A 13,308-nucleotide genomic window follows, 5' to 3' on the forward strand; every position below is an offset into this window, starting at 1 on the left:
AAGAATAACAAAGGGAGGGAAAAATAGTCACACAATCAAAGGAAGAAAGAGGAAAAGAAAAGTACTAAGTCACACAATCCAAAAACAAAAAAAAAACAAAAGAGAATTTAATGGAGTCTCACCACTAGGAAAAAGAGAAAATATGAATCATTTGAACAAAAAAAAAAAAAAAGTAAAAGAATAACAAAGGGAGGGAAAAATAGTCACACAATCAAAGAAGAAAGAGGAAAAGAAAAGTATTAAGTCACACAATCAAAAAACAAAAAAAAACAAAAGAGAATTTAATGGACTCTCACCGCTAGGAAAAAGAGAAAATATGAATCATTTGTTCAATTATTCATAATTTTGTCTACACTGAAACCTTAATCCTAACCCTAATTTGACAGATTTAAGTTAAACTCATTATTAAATTACAAAATAATACCCTCAAGTCTTAAAAATTAAATAAAATAACATAAAACAACTAAATACTAGTAATTCAAGTAGCACTCAGATCTTCTGTGTCCACGTGCATCAGTCTTTAGGCTTTTACCTTGGGTGATATTACTATATTAGCATTGAATACAACCGAAGCTTTAGTTCCAATATTGTCAACCAAATAATAATACTGTGAAATGTGAAGATGTATTCTTGCCTTTTCAATTACTCACAAAAACATTGACTAATCAAAATACAAACCAATGAGATGGAAGTAAATATAGAGGCTTACGAAATTCTTATTGATTTTGTCACAGGGGAGCCTGGCCTTCTCATTTTCATAATTTCCTCTATTTATTTTTAAACTCTACCAAGTATCTACGCTACAATTTCCAAAAACAAAAACAAAAACAAATAAAATAAAATAAAAGTGAAAAACATGTTGTACACATAATTAACACTATCCACCAAAAACAAAACCCAAAGTGAATGACAGTGTCATCGTCACCGGGGTCCCCCAATTCTCTCCGACCACTAAGATCACAACACGACAGATGTGAAAGTGAAACTGTAGAAAAACACGCAGTATGGAACGTTGACATTTGCTACATGCCGTTTCCTCTCCTATGACAACCCCCCGCGGGTGACCTACTTCAAACCCCGGCGGGTGGCCTGATCAAAGCCCTGATTTCCCCGCCCTAGTGAGATACCCGGGCAGTGGACTCGCACGTGGGGACTTGAGAGGCACCTCGTTCAGCTGCTTCCCGTCACTATCGTAATAAATCACGCCAGAGAAATCTAACGGCTCACACTTGTCACCCATCAAGATCGTCCTTTGCCAGACCCCACCGTTCCCCCAGTCCTTCAGCTCGGGCCCACCTTCGTCGCCGCCCTCCTCCTCGCCCATCTTTTTCCGGTGCATGAATTTGATCGCCTTGTTGCTCAAGGTCGTTATCAGCTGCTTCGGCCGCGTAACCAACGGCGACGTTTTAGGGTCGAATTTTCGATCGCTCATCATCATCGGCTTGGGTTTCAGCTTGCGCGAGATTCGTCCGGCTTTCTTAGCGCATAGAGCCATGAAGGCCGACATCGAGATGAACAAGCCGGCTGACGTCAGCTTCGCCGACCCCCACACGCGTTCTGGTGTTTTCAGGACGACCATGTTGTTCGCCGGCCTTGCTCTGTATTTGTGTCGGAGAAATTTGGCCGGGAGTTGTGCCTCTCGCCCTCTCTGTTAATATATAATAATTAACTCCTTTTTTGGAGCCAGAACGGAGTGTCTATATATATACACGTGATGAATGGGTTTCGGTGACCGGTGATAGCCGGTGCCTCTTATGTTGACTCACTGTAAATAATTTAAACACAATAGGTACTTAAAAACGCAAAAATAAAATTCTTTTTATATTTACGTCACATCAAAAAAATTTAAATAAAAATATATATTTCAAACCAGATTAAAGAACAGAATTTTTTTTATTTTTTTTTTCAAAAAAAAAGGCATTATCTTGAGGCTACTAGTTATATATTTATATAATAACACAAATTATCTCTACTAAATTTCAAAAAATTATTATTATTAGTATTATTATTATTATTATTGAAGCATGCTTATAGATTATAATCCATGAAATTTGAAATAGTCAAATTTATTTGTATATAGATAATTAAAGAGAATCAATATTATTATTATGTGTTTAATTTCAATAATAGAAGGGTTGAAACAGTTAGCCACTCTTTAATTATTAATCCAAAATAGGTGTTTAATAATTTTGAAAAAAAGGATGATTAAAATTTCAACGATCTTATTGTCTACTTATCTGCAGAAAATGGGACAATTTAAGTAATTTGAAAGCTTTTGGTAAGATTTGAATTCATACACAACTTAGTTTGATCTCGTCATCTCACATCTTAAGCTAAAATTTAGTTGTCAAGTAAAAGATATATATTTAGAGGGGGGGGGGGGAGGAAATGAGTAGAAGTAGTTGGGCTTTTCGAAAACATTTGATTAAATTGAAATGGTTAATATGTTTTATTCAAATAAATGTTTTCCTTATTCGTTTAAATGATAACCTGCCAAGAGGAAATTCCGATGATAAGGTATTTGATACACACTCGCACTTTCTCACATCCATTTTCAAATTTCTTGTATATTTTTTAAAATTACCATTGAATTAGAATTCAATAAAAATTCATCTTAAATTTAATGATAATTTTAAAAGTCACCTAGGATAGTAAAAAAAAAAATAAGTGTACAAATTGGATGATAAATGAGAAATGATATAAATTTTCTCCAAACTTTCTCTAATTAACAGTCATTTATTGCCATTTTACTAACCTATAAACCCAAATATTGATTTTTCAGAAACTCAAACATGTTGAATGACACTTGTCACTTATTAAAATAGGTTGAACCAAATTTCCTCCAAACTAGTTTAGAGGAAATTTTTTGTCCAATGAGAAATCACCTGTTAAAATACTTAGTTGATTGAATGAATTTGAATAGGGACAGAGTTTTTCTCCAAACTGTTTTAATATTATTTATTCCAAATTTCCTCCAAACTTTCTTCTAACCTAATTTAAAAAGAAAACTATGTCCTTTAAATACAATTTGACTAGAAAAGAAAAAGAAAAAGAAAAGGAAAAAAAAAAAAAAAAAACTTGTACTATTTGTTTTTTCAATCGACAAGATCAAGTTTTAGATTTTTTATAAAAAAATAAAAAATTAAAATAAATTTAGACCATTAAAGTTGATCATCATGAAGGATATACAATCATAATACCACCACCATTTAAGTTGCCCATTTTATCATCGTTCTATAAAAAAGGAATGGTGAGAATCCACTTTGAGAACTGTGAATGGCTGACGAAGCTTGCAGTGTTTTGCGCACCAGATCATGATATCCACGTGTCATGCATTCAGAACCAGGGGCGGGGGTTGAATCAACACTGGTTGGCGTGAAAGAAAAAAAAATCTTTGTTGTTTTTTTTTTTTTGATGTTTTTGTGTGGCACAAAACAAGCCTACCCGAAAATAGACGTGTGTAATGGGGGCAAGTGGGTGGTGTGGTCTTATGTAGGAAACTTTTGGTCGTGTGTCTCACATTTCTGCTTGGAAGACCAAGTCTCAATGCATGCCATGTTTCATTTTCAACTGCTTTCTTAATTTTCTCGTTAGGTCGGTGCGCTATAACCGCCAACTTGTTGAAGATATATAGCCTTTTGTGATATGTATTATTTCCAACTTGTTGGTTTGCTTTTCTTTATAACCCTCAATCATCTTCATGTCTTTATTTATTTTTAAGGAATATTAATTGAACCCTCCGATTTAAAAATGAAAAATATTAGGTGTTGTTATGGGGTTTTCTTAATATTTTTTTTGGTCTTATGGGAATATTATTTTCTAAAATGGAAATGTTATGCACTCTTATAGTGTTCTCATGGTCCTATGTGGATATTATTTTCTAAAAAACCAACAAAAAAATGTCACTTATTTCTCTCGCTTTGTTTTTAGAAAATAATATCCACACTACAAAAAATAGTACTTTTTTTGACATGGCAAACAATAACCCAATTTTTCTCACGCCAATAATTATTGACATGGCAAAAGTGCCATGTCAATAAAAAATTTATTCACGTATTGAATGAACCATGTCAATATTTAGTAACGTGGCACATTCCACACATCAATAAATAGCAACGTGTCAAAGATTGCCACGTTGCTATATTTAAATTCAATTTAATTTTTTAAAATTATATTTAAACGTGTCAAAATGGCACTTCAATATTCAATATTTATTGACTTGCTATTTTGACACATCAATATTTATTGACGTACCGTTTTGACACGTCAATAATTATTGATGTGTCATTATTTCACACGTTAAAAATTAATAATAAAAATTCTGTGTTTAAAAAAAATTAATGATTAATAAAAATTAATCGATTAATGTTTAACTATTAATAATAAAAATTTAATTGCTATGCGTATAATGATTATTGTAATTAATTAGATTGTTTCCATAAGATATATATTAAGGCCTTTCACAATACAGAAACTTCACATGCATTAATTATTTTTACTTCCAAAGTAATCCTACTTATTTAATTAGACCTTTAATTTCATATATAGCTAGGGTACTTATAGTTAGCTAGCGAGTTTCGAACCTATCTAGCTAGCTAGTTGTTAGGTCTATATATATATATATATATATACCTTTCATGGACTATCAAAAAATCAAGTGATTTAAGAACCACTTTTTATTTATTTATTTTTAAAAATTAGATAGTTAATTAGTAGCTAGGTTTTATAAAACTTAACTACCAATTAAATAATTAACTTACCATAATTAGCTAGGTTAAAAACATAGCTATTTACCGTAATTAAGTTAGTTAATTATGCTAACTTATAAGTTAGCATAATTACCTAGCTTATAAGTTAGCATAATTACCTAACTTAATTACCATTAATAGATATGTTTTAGTTAATTAAATTCTTGATGTGGATAATTAATGACTTCCCAGCATACGCAGATTTATTCGGATGGCCTACTAGGGGTGAGAAGGCATGTCCTTATTGTATGCACTCAACAAGGTCCAAATGGTTAAAACACGACCATAAATGGTGTTTTATGGGACACAGGCGATACTTGCCCATAGATCATTCGTGGAGGCGGAACAAAGAACATTTGATGGCAACCAAGAACTAGAATGTTCCCCTGATGTGTCAAGTGGAGATGAAATCCTAAGACAATTAGAAGGGTTGATGTGTGGGGATGAGAGCGCAAGTAAGGCAAAGCCGGATGATAAAGAAAAATGAAAGAAGCAGAAGAAAAATACAGATAATGTAGTGTGAAAGAAGAAAAGTACTTTCTTTAGGTTGCCGTATTGGAAAGATAATTTATTGCGACACAACCTTGATGTCATGCACATAGAGAAAAATGTGATGAATAACATACTTGGCACAATACTAGACATTCCAGGAAAAATGAAGGGCAACATCCAAGCCCGCACAGACTTGCAAGAAATGGGTTTAAGACATACACTTTATCCCTACATTGGCGAGGATGGTAAGACCTATATGCGACAAGCTTTACACACGATGTCCAAGGATGATAAAACATATTTTTTAAAAGTGCTACAAAATGTAAGGGTGCTCGACAGATATGCCTCGAATATTTCCTATTGTGCACGACTAAAGGAACGTACGATATCGGGTTTAAAGAGTCATGACAGTCACGTACTACTGATGCAACAGCTTCTACCTATTGCATTGCGTAGATCACTTCTAAGCAACGTAGTTAGACCTCTTGTTAAGATGTCTGCATTCTTTAAGGGCCTATGTTCAACAAGACACAAGAGGATATGGACCGACTACAAGGTGACGTCTGTATCACTTTGTGCAAGATGGAATAGATATTCTCCCCCAGCTTTTTTACCAGCATGGTTCACGTGGTCGTGCATCTTCTCCATGAATGCCGACTCGGTGGACCGATACAGTATAGGTGGATGTATCCGGGAGAGAGGTAAAATTTGATTACGAATATTCCTGATTTTTATTTTTTCACTTCAATACAAGACAATTACTAACTAAACTGATTGTCACGTTCGATGTTCATATGCAGAAGTCTTGGAATGTTCAAATCTAATGTGCGCAACAAAGCGGCTCCTGAGGGTTGCATTGAGGAGGGCTACATAGCAACTAAGTAGGTGACATTCTGTTCGAGGTATTTAGATAACGCACCAACATTTCACAATAAGATACAAAAAATCTGGATGGTTCAAAGGGACATGGAACACGAGTCGGACTCGACCGTATCACATTGACATAGATTCACCGGTATATTATGTTTAACTCGGACGAGTTCCTTCAAGTGCAGATGTAAGTCGAGGTTCACTAGCATATGTATGTTCAATCAACTTGTACCATTAGTTTTGAATTATAATGAAACTAATTTTGAATTGTAAGATGCATATAGATACGCTTAGGCGATCATGCAATAGGGGCGAATGACGGAAGATTAGTTGGAAACCCAACATTATGAGCAGTTCTACAATTGGTACCGTGACTACATAAGACTAATATGATGTTTAACAAAAGAACCGTTGGAGTATATTTGCTTCTGGTTCATATCTACTAAACAAACTAAATTTGCGTTTTCCATTGTACGTAATATATTCATAGGTCGATCGATTGGACGAACGATACAAGAAGGAACTTGATGACAAATTGGTAATGCATTGTAGAGTGCCGAGAGAGTCAGCAATCAGATACAATAGATATGTAGTTAACGGCAAGCTGTTTCACACTCTTGCATATGATGCCGAAAAGAGGACTTAGAACAACGGCGTATGTATGCCAACTGTTGATGGTGAAACGTATTATGAGAAGTTAACGGAAGTACTTGAGATTGAGTACTACGACAATACTAAGGACGTTATGTTCAGGTGTGATTGGGCGGACAACACGAGGGATAAGGGGTACAAGGTTGACGAGTATGGTATAATGCTTGTCAACTTCTAAAACCTTGTCCACACGGGAGAGCTAATTACTGATAAGCCCTATGTACTAACTTCACAAGTTGACCAGGTATTTTACGTCCGAGATGATAGAGACCCAGATTGAGCTTGCGCTGTAATGACTAAACCTAGAAACGTATACAATGTTGGTCAGGGTGAAGGGCCTCATGATACATGTGCCAACTGCCACGAGTGTGAGCCATTCCTATTAACCAATAATAATGATCACGATCCGTAGGATCACATCGAATACGTCAGATCCGACTTAGATCCAAACCAAGCGTATGTAATTGAATAAAAGTTAAATATATATATATATATATAGAAACGTATACGACATTGGTCAGGGTGAAGGGCCTCATAATACATGTGCCAACTACCACGAGTGTGAACCGTTTCTATTAACCAGTAATAATGATCACGATCTGCAGGATCACATCGAATACGTCAGACCCGACTTAGATCCAAACCAAGCATATGTAATTGAATAAAAGTTGAATATATATATATATATATATATATATATATATATATATATATATATATATATATATATATATATATAAAGTTGATATATATATATATATATATATATATGGTAGTTGTTCACTAATTATTACATCAACACAATTAATTAATTTGTGCATTGGGTAAAATTTGATATATATATTATTTTTAATATATGAGTCATTTACATATGGTGGTAAATATTTCATATATTGTATACGTAATTAATTGGGTGCGTGCTGTGTTTCACATGTCGATATGAGTACTAGGGGAAAGACGAGCACGGAGGCCCCCATCTTCAGTGCGGCAGTCTACGGCGCATGGGTCTCCATCGGACCACCCTGATTACAGCGAGCAACAGGACGTTGCTCAGCTTATGAGGCAGCAGGCCGAGTATCGACCATTACTTCCAAATGATGTGGAAGGGGAGACCCCTGTCCATAATCCATACAGTCCAACAGGCCTGACCCAGATGAGGTATCGGTATGAGCTGTCTCCGTATGACGCAGATGCATCCTATTATCCAGCTCACCTGCCGACGTGCAGCGAGTTAAGGTTGTGTTCTCAGGGCCATGTGGAGCGGCTCTACGACCAGCCTAGGGCAGGTATGGAAAACAGTGAGACACAGGCCCCGAATGACCTGCTTGGTGAGATAGGTGCTACGGATGACTTGCAGCCCGACAACACTGCTCCAACCGTATTAGGCCCTTGCCATGTTCGAACGATAAGTAAGTATATATGCCCAAAATAAAAACATATACATCTTTAATATTTGTAGTTAGTATTCAATTCGAAATAACTAACATCGGTAATTATTAATATTTTAAGTATCAATCCAGATGGAAGCACCTGTTTAGGATTGTTCACCATTACCGACTCGCACAAGTTGCCGGGGATCCCCACCGGGAAAAGGATCGTACTCGACTACAATAGTTTGTGGCAGCCCGTAGGCTTTAGCGCTATAAGGTTTAGACAGATGATTAGTAAGATCATAAAGAGCGAAAATTATGTTCGAATACGGGACGACTGGACGAAGGTACCAGAGCATACAAAGGAGGATATACAGGACACCTTGATGGTATGTTTTAACTAGATATTATATGATAGCATGAGTATTTTATTATGTCAAGCACTCCTAATGCATGTATATATACGCTCTAAGTTGTACATATATAGGTGTTTATATGTATATACATATACACATATTTTTGTTTTTTTTTTAATTTATCAATTTTTAACTTGTGTAGGTGGACTTTTACGTCCCGCCCGAGTGCAATATGGTTACAATAAAGATGGACGCATTTCAAGTATGGGCACTAAGCTGAGGACTTGGAGGCGCCAGTTAAAATAGATCTTGCCATTCAGCCAGAAGATACTTCAGACACCGTACGGGTGAGAATGGGGCAAGAAAAGCTAGACGAGTACGACCCCTTCGACTTGTAGATCTTGTTGGATAAATGGTGTAGCAAGCAGAACCAGGTAGGTCCTGAGTTATACTATAATTTTGTATAGTTTCATTAATTGTAATTGTGTTAGTACTCACATATTAAGAATGTTAATTATGTAGGAGTATGCTGAGTATATGAAGAGATTGCGAACATTGAACAATACGCATCATTGCACGGGGTCGAAGAGCTTCGACTGGGTGACACATGAAGAGGTATGTGTGTAATTTACCCTATACTTATAGATGTAAATATTTGAATATATATATATAACATCTCTGTATGTTCTATTTCTTCGACAGGCCATAACTATGGGCACTCCTCCTACACGAGCACAATCTTACATCAAGACACACAAGAATGATGGTCTATATCTGAATGAGATTAATCAAGGAGAGATGTGTATGCTACTCACCTTTTATTTGTTGTTTTGCTTCTGTATGTGTGTGATAATTTATTTACAATTAACAGTTGTATAACGCATTAATAATTAATGTAATATACAGGAGAGGATGGAAGAGCTAATACCCACTGACCCTACAGCATCGTCGAGCGTGATAGGGGGGACGGTACAGTGGGCACCGAATGACGCGTACGCCCAGGCGAATGGAAATAAGCCTGAGTACGCTGGTAGGGTTGGACAGGTTTGACCGAATATTCTACCTGTGCGGAGCAACATACACTCATACTATACACGTCACAAGCACAGTCACAGAGCTTCGGGCACTCCGCGGTCTCATAAGAACTTTTTGACATAGCACTTGAGGCTGAGAGGGCATAGCACAAGGCACAGATGGATGCACTGTTGCCCTCAGAGCGGGAGCAGACAGATGTACGGGTAGCTCGGCAGGTGGCAAAGTAGGTGGCTACGCAAATGGCTACAAGAGATGCACAGTTGGCTGAAAAAGAGGCTCATATGGCAGTGCATCTTACGGAAAAGGAAGCTCAGATGACAACAATGTTTGAGGCCTGTTTTCACCAACTCAAGGAAATAATGCGGTCGAGCTCCGCACCGGAGATGACTCAATATAATGGAGCGCCAGATAGAGCTTCCCCACCCTTTGTGATTGTGAGATTGTCGGTCGATAGTGGATCCGGGGTAATGACATTTTTTAATTGTCAATGTGGTTTTTGAATTTTCCCTATATATATGTGCACTTCTAAATTTAGAGTTTGGATATGTTGTACATATAGAGTTTGGAGTTTGGATATGTTGTCCCTATATATATGTGCACATGTAGTGATTGTCATTAATGATGTTGCAAATCATGTTGAATTTGATTTATATCTTGGTTGGTTCACTGGTGGATGTGGGCTAGAGCTTTGCATTTCAAGTGTTTGGCATCGTGAGATGGACTACTATGGTCCTTGTAGAATGTGATGTCCATTAGATTTGATCACGAAAATATGTTGGGGTGTAGATATAAATCTGAATTTGTTTAGTTTGGGTATGTTGTCCCTATATATATGTGCACATGTAGTGATTGTCATTAATGATGTTGCAAATCCTATTGAATTTGGTTTATATCTTGGTTGGTTTGGTGGTGAATGTGGGTTAGAGCTTTGCATTTGAAGTGTTTGGCATCGTGAGATGGACCACTATGGTCCTTGCAGAATGTGACGTCCATTTGATTTGATCACGAAAATATGTTGGGGCTGTAAATATAAATCTGAATTTGTTAAGTATGATGACCTTTGTTAACATATATAGTGACGTTGCTCAATGATTAAGACTTGATAAGATTCTAGAATATTGTTTGGTGATTGTTTCTTATCATTTGTAGCTAGTGGATGTGGAGAGGATGCTATTGATATCAATGATGACTTGGATTTAACAAATGGTTGGTCATTCGCACTTGGTGTACATAAGTTATTTTGTTGATGTAATAGTAATTGGCCTCAGTTTTCTTGATGTAGTTAGATATATAGTTATATATATGTCTTTATTTGTGATAACAGAAATAGTTTTATTGTCTCTTGAAGCTGGTTTTCTTGATAGTATGTTAGATGTACATCGAGCTTGTATGTTTGTGATCGACGTTGATGGATATGTATTATGTTATTTGCATGGATTGATGGATAGTTTTGTTGTATATGAAAATTGTATATCAGGTTAAATCCAAAATTCGAATAGAACCCCGAAAAAATTCAAAAAATATATAGGGGGAGGCAAAAAAACAAAATTTAAAAATTATCATATTTTCTGACGTGTCAAGTTATGACACGTCACAATTTAGTGAGACATGTCAGAAAATTTCTAACGTGTCATTATTGACACGTCAACCATTACTAACGTGGCAATAGTGGCACATTAGAAATTTTTTTGACGTGGCAGGAGTGGCACGTCATAAATTTTGTTGACGTGTCAAATTGCCACGTCAACAAATAGTTCAAGGAAATTTTTTGACATGTCAAATTGCCACGTCAATAATTTGTTGACGTGGCATTTTCTGGCATGTCAGAAATTTTTTGACGTGTCAGAAAATGACACGTCAAAAATTTTTTTTTGACATGCCACTTTTTGACACGTCAAAAATTATTAACGTGTTAAACAGTGACACGTCAAAAAATCTTCATTTTTGACACTCATAATTTTAACACCTGACACACGTCAATAAAGTTTAGTGACGTGTCAGGCCACATAACACGTCAAAAACACCTTGTCAAAAAGAAATCTATTTTTTGTAGTGCCACATAGGACGAAAATAACACTAAGAGCAACTAGCATTCCCCTAAAAACCAAGTGAGAAAAATAAGGGAATTTTTTTTTTTTTTTTTTAGAAAATAATATACACCTAAGACCAGAAAAACACGAGGAGAGTACCTAGTATTTTCCTTTAAAAATATATATTTTTTAATTTTTTAATTATTAATTCTTTTAAAAACGCAATATCAAACGATTTAATTTTTGCGATTTAGTTCAAAATTGCACTTTTTATCTAAAAGAAATAGTACCAAACGCACTCTTTATCGCTTTACAACTTGTGATTTATGAATATCTTCATTAACTTCTTTATCTTTTACAAATTTGTATATTAATCGAGGCTTATCCGATAGATTTCAATGTGTAAAATGAAAAGAGAAATGCCCGGCCTCATTCTCCTAAAACCATTTTTTTTTTAAATGGATTCAAATTGGATTTGTAGGTCTACATGCAGGTCCTACATATTCAACGATAGATTTAAAAAATATATCTATGAAGATGGCCAAGAGATGATTAGAAAAATAAAGCATAACATTTCTCAAAGGAAAAAGACAAAAATAAATAAATAAATGAAGGAGCTTGCATTCTATAGGTGACTTTTTTTCTTTTTTTTTGTCAAATAGAAAAAATTGACTTTAAAGTATCCTTCATTTTCATGAATGTAAGGTCCAGAATTAATAAAAATAAGTGTTTTTTTTTTTAATACGGATTAATGAACCCATTTTTTCTTTCACAAAAAAAAAAAAAAAAAAGAGAGGGCATAATTCCAACTTGACTATAAAGGCTGATAGCTTAAAGAAATCAAAAGATGAGAATCATGAGGTATTAGTTGACTAACTTGAAGTATCTGAATCAAAAGGTTTTCATAAACTGTGAAAAACAACCTTTTAGATACATGAAGGGACACTTTTTTAGGTCGACCTCTACCCAATTTAATTCCATTACAACTTGGCCACTTTATGGATAGAAGGACCAAAATAAAAGTTAGGGAAAATTGTAAAGTTAGTCTTTAGGGTTTCAGGTGGTGACAAATAACTTTATGTGGTATGCATATTTAACAAATAATTCTCTTTATACAAATTCTAACCATTATCCCATCGAAATTATTATAAAATTACGTATTTACCCCAAAATAATTATAAAAACTAAAATAAAAGAAGTGTTGACCTTGAGGTTGGCCAAACTACCTCCAAAATTATCTAAGGGCACCTAGGGCAGTGCCTTTTTCTTTTCTTTTCTTTTCTTTTATTTGTATTTTATATAATTTTTTAGGGTAAATGTGTAATTTTATATTATCACCAACAAAAAATAGTCAAAATTTGTACGGAGTGAGTTATTTGTCACTTAGGCATACCACATGATGTTATTTGTCACTTTTTAAATCTTAAAGAATTATTTATCACTTAAAAAAGTGATTGGAATCTACTAGGAGATAAAAATGAAGCCATTTTAGTAAGGGAAAATGAGTGCCAAGTTGCCAAATTAGAAGGAAAAAATATATATATATATATATATAGAGAGAGAGAGAGAGAGAGAGAGAAAGTTGCCAAACCCTTTTTTCCGGTAGTAGGCCACCTTCCATTTCCATTGAACAAAGTAGTAATTAGGGTTGGTTGATTAGATTTGGGTCAACTCTGTTAATCATCTCCCATATTTTTCTATGGACTCTGCCATGGCCCATGGGCCCCATGTCTACTTGAACTCGTTGACCTACTTC

The 13,308-nt window shown here is 35.1% G+C and overlaps 1 protein-coding gene across 1 annotated transcript; it reads right to left on the bottom strand.

Moving 5' to 3' along the window:
• Positions 1-708: 708 nt before the first annotated feature.
• LOC132184853 (uncharacterized) lies at positions 709-1,661 on the bottom strand. Its single transcript, XM_059598630.1, has one exon. The coding sequence runs from the start codon at positions 1,577-1,579 to the stop codon at positions 1,094-1,096; it is 486 nt and encodes a 161-aa protein (XP_059454613.1). The 5' UTR covers positions 1,580-1,661; the 3' UTR covers positions 709-1,093.
• Positions 1,662-13,308: the final 11,647 nt, after the last annotated feature.

The sequence above is a fragment of the Corylus avellana genome, chromosome ca6 (assembly GCF_901000735.1).
Source record: "Corylus avellana chromosome ca6, CavTom2PMs-1.0".
NCBI lineage: Eukaryota > Viridiplantae > Streptophyta > Magnoliopsida > Fagales > Betulaceae > Corylus > Corylus avellana.